Genomic DNA, 9,284 nt, shown 5'->3' on the forward strand with positions numbered 1-9,284 from the left:
GCATGCATCTACGGAGCTCAAGCTTTGATGGTATCTGCGTAGGCGCAGTAGCCCTAGCTAGATTGAACGTGGGCAAACTGCTTGCTTTATCAAGGTGAATACCGTCAGCAAGATGCACACAGTAAAAATCAGGCTCGAAGACAAGCTACTTGGATCATGGAGAAGAGGCCAGAGACGAAAGGGAAGAAGAGTAGCCAAGAAGACGGGCAGGTGATGTCATCAGAGGGTCCCACGTGGGCCCATAGGCCTTCATTCCCCTCGCCCACGCGCGACGGAAAGGAGAGAGACCCCCTCTCCCTTTTTTTATACTCGCCACCTTCTCTCGCTTTCTCCTCCTCTTCCAGCTATTTATTCTTCCAAACACAAGCTACCTAGCTTCTTAGAGATCAAGAACATACACACTCTTTCTTCGATAAGAGCTCCGCGACTAATCGGTTTAGAGTAGAGGATCATCTGAGGTGAGTTTGAAGTCTTCCTAACTAGTGTACTGGTTATGGCTGATCAATCCAGCGAGGTGTTTATGTTGATCTGTTAGCCAGCTTGGTCCTTCATGCAGTTTGATCTGGTTTTGTTTGATCTCTTCTTTTCCTTCTGCTTGAATTGTAACTGACGGACCATCTATTTGAATGAGATATATATCTTCTCCCCTATTTCCCTCTTCGCCTCGTTGACCTTGAAGGTTCGATGCATACATACCGATCAGAGCCTAATTAAGGTCCCATTTGGAACAAAGGAAAAATGAAGGAATTTTAAAGGATTTGAATCCTATAGGAAAAATTCTTATCGAGCCCTTTGGAACAAAGGATTGGATATCTAGAATTCCTATGGAATGGTTTGCTCCATAGGAAATTTGGAGGATTTTTAACATGAGGTCCAACCTCATGGAAAAATTCCTTTGATTCTATCTCTCCTCTCATTCCTATGTTTTTCCTTTATTGCATCCAAATGGTTCACTAGAAGTTTTCTTGCATTCTAAATTCCTGTAGGATTGCAAGTACCAGACAACACTCCAATCATGTGTTTTTACTATTCCAACATTTTCAAAATTAATCCTGCGTTTCAAAGAGATCCTAACTTTTTACACATGGTGGTGGTGTATATCATATGTATCCAGCAATCGAGGCATGTATCCTATTCCTTGCCCCATGTATGGAGATCTTCTCAGATATGGATCGAAGAAAATTCAGAGCAAATAATGTTATCTTCAATAGTGCACTTGAGTCCAACTAATTATTAATGATGTATAAGTATCTTTAGGCAACAACAATTCAAAAAACCATATGGCTAAAATAGGTTGGATTCACTCATATGCATGTCGTATATATATCCAGTGTGTTTTTTGAGCTATAGTTATTGGATGTCAGTATCAATATTACTTAATAGTTTACAAACTCATATCTTTTTCTGTATATATACTTATTTTTCTAGTTAGCTAGGTAGCCTGCATTTTGCTCTCTTTTTTACTTCAAATAAATATTTCCTAAACTTTAGTATTGGCACTGCCAAAATATAGGGTAAATATGAGACGTTTTCTTTAGTTATAATCCTAAGTTACCGGTAAAAATAATTAGAATGTGCGAACGTCCTTCTGGATGAGCCAAAGTACAATCATATTTTCGTCTCTTCAGGATGCATGATGAATACACTTTTCTCTCTGGAAAGGAAAACGTTTAACATTAATCATAACTATTCTTTTATCTTCCTTCTCACTTTTCACAAAAGATAAATGAATGATCAACTGCGATCAGAAATGCTTTACAATGACAACCGCACTTAACTAGGTAGTAAAGCGTGTCACTCTTAACTCTTAAGGTGCTTACTTGAGGCCACACTCTAGTAGTTCAGAAGAATGATATGTTTTGCATAGACGATCTTGTGCATAAATATGGTTTAATTGTTAGATGATCTTGTACGTGCATAAACTAAAATAGATATATAGATGACACACATTATTATATTGTTTGTAAAAAGAATCATGTTTCAAAGGAAAATGTATTTCTTTACATGTATTGTTTTCTAGAATCGAAACTTTGTAGAAGGTACGTGCTAACAGAATAGATATGAACAGAAAATATATGGCAGCATAAGAAATAAGCTATGTAGCTCATTGGGAATCAATTCACCACAGCGGGCTCCCTGAGACATTCTACATGCCTAGGACCACCACCTCCTCTCTCCCGCCCCGTTACCCATTGTTATTGATTAAACCTTGTTCCATGTAAACCCCTTTTCCCCAGTGGTGATTATAATTGTGAACCCTACCCATCCTTTTCTTAACAGAACTTTCAAGATTCACCACCTACATGATTAGTTCCATCGATTCATCTTTATACTACTTTCAATCATATTTACTTGTTATTTAGGACATGTGCACGGTCTCCTATACACACATTTCACCATTACCTAATATGTATTGCAAAATTAATAAAGTTTGCTATATCATGCGTAAATAAGCTTAAAATTGTGTGCCGTTTTGTTCAATGATCTTTCATTGCCAAATCGAAGATTAATGGGTATTCTGTAAGACCTTTTAGGCAAAAGAGTAGGACGCATGCGTTTGAAAATAAGCATGTGTTCAAGCAAGCTCTAATACTCATTTATCATAGTAATCTCTCACGGGAGGGAGTGCGCACAGTTATTTATTTCAGTTTCTAAGCACCGTGGACACGTCAAACTTTGTCATGCATGTCCTTTGCACCCTAATAAGTTCGACAATCTCAATTGGATTTCTTATCATCTTATTAGTCCATTTATGCTTGGCTCATTTATTAACTCTATTATCCTTCCTCAAAGATATGGCAAATAGTGATTCTTGTTTTTTTTTTCATTAAGGATGCAAATAGGTGCCTAATAGTTAATTCTAGATCAGCATTTAGTTTATTTTTTCTTTAACTTAATTGGGTGGGGTGAATCTTTAGTTCAGTTTTTTAGTTTTACATCGATCCAATAACCTAGAAAATTTAGTTTTGTATTAATCCAATAATCTAGAAAATACAAAACTTGCATCTCTAATCTTCATTGATAGAGAAAAAAATATGGAAAAAATCCCCTACTGATGACTGAGTGGAAGCGCGCTCTCTCTCACGCAGTCATACGCATGCAGCAGCAAGGCATGCACCCCACAAAAGGCCAAAGGGGGAACATAAAAATGATTTATCCCCCTGGACCTAGCTAGCTTCTCCTCTCCATCCTACATGTACAGTGCAGCTGCCGCCATGCATGGCCCATGAAGCTATCTATACAAACAAGTCTCGCAGCACGGCCGAGACGGCAGGCCAGTTGCTAGTACTAGCTAGCACAGCAAATGTAGGCGCATGTAGGCAGAGGCCGCAAACCGAGGGGGCTCTCCTCCTGCTGTGCCATGGAATTCCTCGACAAAGAGACAGAGTGGTCAGAGGCAACCGAGAGTGGTGCGCCCCCGGCCCCCCTGCCCTGCTGCTGCTGCTTACCTTTTCTCTAGCTATCCTTCCTCCGCTCCTCTGAATTTGCAGGCCTGATCCAAGAAAAGGGCGGCCGCCCTTCCCTTCCCTAGCCTTGTCTTCCTCTCCTCACATTTCTATTCTCTTTTGCTCCCAGCCCCACCCGGCCTTATCCAAGGTTTTTAATTACGACGCCCGGCGGCATGCATGCAAGCGCGTGCGCTACCTCCGGCCGGCAAAAACTAGCAAATGCCACTAGCTTCTGTAATTTCTGATTTTTCCAGGGGCCGGTGGAATTCTATAATTTCTTAACAAATTATTATTATTTGTTATCATAATTTAATAGAGCTAACTCTGTTGTTTAATATAACTGATCCCGCGACGTTCTCGGCTGGCTTCGCCCCTAACTTTTTCCTTTTTTTTGTTTTTGTTCTCACCGTTTTGGTTTGTAACGCTGAGATTTTGTAGGAACTCTTTGTAGGCAATTTCTGTGCGAATTCTGCATTTCAAACGGAACGGCACAAAGCAATAGTTCAATATTCCTAACTTTTAATTTTTTACTATCATCAATTTCATGAATGAGAGCATCATGGTCATCATCAGAGGGGATCACTAACAGTTCCTAATTTAACTAGCCTATTATGTATGCATTCAACGATATATATGCACCGATATATCTCTAATTTCAAGCCCACAGATTCAAATCTCTTGTTCACTCCAAGTTGCACCAGAGACCAGAAACCATATGCATCCTGCTGCTGCGGTGGCGCTATAATTCCCTGCTGACCACATGCCTCTGATTTCACAGTCGACACCATCATTCGCAGGCCCGTAGCTTTCCTGCATTTGTCCCTGCCTCCTGCTCAGGCTTTGCCGTACCTTGCCCCTGTATGGCTGGATTAAATTTTTCTAAAGCACTGAAACCCATACTACCTCTTCAGTCTAGTCTGTACAGTACTGCATGGTACTCATTCATTCAGTATCCTCACCCCAACCAATAACACTGTTCACTTGTGCAAGCACTTGCTGTTCCCCCTGGCGTTTCCACTATAAAAAATGCTGGCACTTGCCGTTTCTTTCTTTAGCAGTGCATGCCACTCGCGAGCTATATCATTTGGGTTGATGGGTATTTAGGGGCGTTGCTGAATCTGATGCACATACATACGCACTTACGCAGGTGCTGTTGCTGCTCTGGTGGTGATCATATGGACTCCTTGGAATCATGCGTGCCCCCTGGCTTCAGGTTCCACCCCACCGACGAGGAGCTCGTCGGTTACTACCTCAGGAAGAAGGTGGCCTCCCAGAAGATCGACCTCGACGTCATACGCGACATCGATCTCTACCGCATCGAGCCGTGGGATCTCCAAGGTAACTGCTGACTAGCAATCTTCTGTGACTTTTGGGAATTTCAGCTTCTCAGACATAGGCATAGCATTACTACTTCACTGTTCTTGTGTGAATTGATCTCAATTAATTTTGTATCTGTGTGGGTGTCTGTGAAGAGCATTGCGGGATCGGGTACGAGGAGCAGAACGAGTGGTACTTCTTCAGCTACAAGGACCGCAAGTATCCGACGGGGACACGGACCAACAGGGCGACCATGGCCGGGTTCTGGAAGGCGACAGGGAGGGACAAGGCAGTGCTCGACAAGAGCCGGCTCATCGGCATGAGGAAGACGCTCGTCTTCTACAAGGGCCGGGCGCCCAACGGGCAGAAGACCGACTGGATCATGCACGAGTACCGGCTCGAGACTGACGAGAATGCGCCGCCGCAGGCAAGCTCCCTCGTGATTTCAGTTATCTACATTACCATTTACGACCAGTACAACTTAGATGCCCCGAGTATAATCTTCCTCTTATAATTAATTTCTGCTCAAATCAAGAAAATGCTTGGTACTAGTGAAGAATATTGGGTACAGTTGATACTTTTCCACTTCAAGTTGATTCCTCTAAACTACCAATCAACATATGTCTACTAATAAGTTGGTTGATCCATAATTTTAACTACATCTTGATTTAGCTTATCTGCAACCATCTTGAGTTCTACACCTTCAGAGTAAAAAAATATGTGATGCAGCAGGGGAGAATATGTTAAAGCTTAATGTCTCAATTACAGAGAACAAGAGATCTCTCTAAAGTAGCCGCACAAATCTGCCAAGTCCAAGATGCGTGCATGTCTAACTCATTCACCACTACTGATGGACCATACAATACATCAGTAGCAAAGCACCACAGCTGCTCACTACTCTAGCTCTCACAAGATAAGTCATAAGTCTCCCTTTTGTGATCGAGACTTGACTCTTGAGACTTCCAAAGAATATATATCGGGTGTTGCTCTCCTGACCTCACCACTCACCAAAACTTTTCCTATAGAAATGCATGCTCATGCATGTCCTAGTTAGGGTTTCCCGGTGTGAACGGCTTGTACGCGCCATTGTTTACGAGCTGTATGCAACTAGTACTGGTACTCATCAAAGTGCTAGTAATGCTTCATCACTCCACTATCACACACAATGGAGATAGGCATGCAAAGGCAAATAGCTGATTAACTTTTGGTAATTCCTCTTACTACTTTGCAAGTCTCAGTTCACACCTGAAGAGCTAGTGTGTTTATTTGTATGTGTGTGTGCTGCAGGAAGAAGGCTGGGTGGTGTGCCGGGCGTTCAAGAAGAGAACAGCATACCCGGCACGGAGCATGGCGCTGACATGGGACTCCAGCTACTCCTACCGCGAGCCCAACGTTATAGCACAGGAGGCGGCGTTTGTGGATCCCAACGCGGCGTACGCACAGATCAGGCGGCCGTCGAAGAGCGCGCGCTTCAAGCAAGAGGCCGAGCTGGACGGCGCCGCCGCGTTCCTGCAGTACTCCAGCCACTTGGTCGAGCTCCCGCAGCTCGAGAGCCCGTCGGCGCCGCTCGCGCTGAATGCGAGCCAAGCGTCAGCCGAAGAGGAAGACGACGACGCCGGTGGCAGGCGGGGCAAGAAGGCGCGGGCCGACGAGGTGGCCACGGACTGGAGGGAGCTCGACAAGTTCGTCGCGTCACAGCTCAGCACCGCGGAGTGCGGCGGCTTGGAGGCGACGGCCGCCACCGGCGTGGGCTCGCAGCTGGACCACGGTGAGGATGAGATGGCGGCATTGCTGTTCCTCAACAGCGACGGAAGGGAGGAGGCGGAGAGGTGGACAGGGTTGCTCGGCCCGGCCGGCGGGGACGGCGACCTCGGAATCTGTGTGTTGGAGCAATGAATGGCTGCGCGCCGTGCGCATGCACGGTGTGGCGCGTATGCATGCAATGGGATGGTGCGTGGCACATTATATGGTTATAGTTGAAAGTTCCTTTTCTCTTTTTTCTTCTACTCCCTTTGTATGTTTCTCAAATGTGATTGAAACTCTTTATCTGTCTCTGTGCAGAGTCATAAGATGCATTGTATTCCGATGTTTTTTTTTTTTTTTTGTTGATGCGACCCTATCATGCATGGCACTTGTGGTTTGTGAATGGTCGTTGAACAACAGTTAGATGTCATATAGATCGACACATGGTACAATGTACATGTTACTACTTACTAGTGGCGCATTTTGAAGGTAACACCACCATGGCACTTGTAACATCCATTTCTCAGAAAACTCGAATTCAGAATCAGTTCAAAAGATTCTCAAATTATTTTCAAAAGTCAAAACATTTTCTTTTCTTCTTAGGCTCAATCCACCTTTTTCTCTCAGCCCAGTGCTCAAGGGATCACAGACCTATCGGACTTGCGGAATTCACGATAGTATCCCGGATCACCAACTTCTTCCTGCAATGAGGCAAAGACACAAGCAGTATCCAGATCGGGAGGTCATTGAACCAACACAATCGACTTAATATCATCACGCAAGTCATCAATGAATCGGGTGGTGTAATATAGTGGATCTAGTTGGGAATCATTGGCGGCTAATTGGTTAACGAGTTCAGTGAATTGATCGATGTAATCTTTCACTGAACCCGTTTGACGGATGTGGAACAGGCTCTGAATCAGCACTTCCTATTGATCGCAGCCAAAGCGTGAATAAATCATGGAGCAGAAATCCAACCAAGTGGCATGGCAGACACAATGATTCACGGATTGGAGCCAACGTTTGGCCACGCCGATGAGATGCATCGATGCAACCCTGACCCATATGGTTGGTTCAACGAGTAGAGATCAAAGTAGTTTTCACACCGACTCTGCCAGAGTCTGGGGTGATCGTCGTCGAACTTTGAAAAGTGCATTTTGGGAATCTTGGGAGGGTGGTGGGTGGAGTGGTGGTGTGATGATCTAGTGATGGACTCAATCGGATAACAACCAAATGGGTGAGGTGAAGGTGGGGAATGGCGAGTACCTGTGACCGGAAGGTGTGAGAGACCGGACATCGGCCCCGTCACATACTCCCGGTGATAGTGGTGGACGCGGTGCCTGATTAGGCCGATTGCGTTGTTGCCAGTAGGTGGGCGCGCGGCCGCAATCTCGGGACTCGCCTAGATGCCAGGGTTGGCTTAGGTGGTGTCGGAGATTGTTCGCTCCATGTGCTTGCACAGAACACCAACCTTCGTGCGCATGCCTTCCAAGGACGCGTCGATCTGCGGTTTCCACTCCTAGATCTCGCTGGTGAGGTCGTCGAGCGCCTTGGCCTTCTCCTACAGCGTGGATTCGACTCCATCGACGTGTTTCGCAACGGAGTCAAAGCGATTGCCGAGGTTCTTCATCTCGGCGAGCAGAGCTGCCATCTGCTCTCTCAGCTTGGTTTGAGGGTCCATGGCGCCGAGCTGCTTCTGGAAGCGAGTGAAATAGGGGTGTGGTTCTGGATGTGCCAGTATAGGTGTCTCTGATACCACATTTGTTAGCAGCAGAAGATGTGGAGAAGAAGAAGAAGAAGAAGAAGCAAGGTAGAGGAGGAGGAAGTGTTCTGGGTTTAGGAAGGAAGTTCACGGCATGTTCGCCCTAGTCTATTACAGCTTGGTTCCCTCAGGTAGCGATCCTCCCATATATAACAACCACACGCACATAGGCCGGCCCAAACATCATGCTGTCACCCACTCCGGCCTGGACACACGTGTGTTCACTTGCGTCGCCCGCTTGGAACGCCTAAGCGTGCTCTCAGCGCGGGTCTTACCATGACTGCTCGTGACACGTCTTGACAAATAGTACTGGAAAATCATGTCAATGAATGTACCATGCACATGAAAATTAAAAGATATATACTTCCTTGCAACCTTCTATATCTGAAATCTGGAGTGTACTTCCATAGTTCCATGCACATGAAGATACTTCCTTGTAACCTTGTTCTTATACTCCAATAGACAGCATGTAATTCCAAAGGAAAACCATGACTCTATTGATATAAAAGAAAATCAGACCTGGCATTAGTACTGCTAGCTGATGCGTACGTGATAATAACTACTACTTGGATGCATAATTTGGATGCAGCGTGAATATATAATAGTGATTTTGTTTTGCTTGTTCTCGTAGAAAAGGTGAAAAATGGACACCAACACCAAAGATAAATCGAGATATGCAGCGCAAGAGTTACAAGATGGTAGTATGTAAGTTCGCTCGTGATATAGCAACTCCTGTTGTTTTAATTCAGAGACAGAATTTCCAGTAAAATATGCTGCGCCAGGATCGAAGTGATGGGAGCAGGTAATTGCGTACCTGCTAATTTGTTCGAGTGGAGCAGTTGCTTATAGCTTCTAAAACTACTTCATCAGCAATTTTTCAATATTTGTAAATTTTATTTTATAAAATAAAAAATTCCCGTCTCGTGTAGTAGGAAGGCCCAGTCCATATACAAGTTCAGCCTGGCAATAGAAGCCCGCTTCACAATTCGGGCCTCCTCAGCCCAGCTGCCGGC

The 9,284-nt window shown here is 44.8% G+C and overlaps 1 protein-coding gene across 1 annotated transcript; it reads left to right on the forward strand.

Moving 5' to 3' along the window:
- The first annotated feature begins 345 nt into the window (after positions 1-345).
- LOC133914528 (NAC domain-containing protein 37-like) lies at positions 346-6,845 on the forward strand. Its single transcript, XM_062357627.1, has 4 exons — positions 346-458; positions 4,597-4,787; positions 4,922-5,193; positions 6,054-6,845. The coding sequence occupies exons 2-4, from the start codon at positions 4,625-4,627 to the stop codon at positions 6,660-6,662; spliced, it is 1,044 nt and encodes a 347-aa protein (XP_062213611.1). The 5' UTR covers positions 346-458; positions 4,597-4,624; the 3' UTR covers positions 6,663-6,845.
- The last annotated feature ends 2,439 nt before the right edge of the window (positions 6,846-9,284 follow it).

This window comes from Phragmites australis, chromosome 4, assembly GCF_958298935.1.
Source record: "Phragmites australis chromosome 4, lpPhrAust1.1, whole genome shotgun sequence".
NCBI lineage: Eukaryota > Viridiplantae > Streptophyta > Magnoliopsida > Poales > Poaceae > Phragmites > Phragmites australis.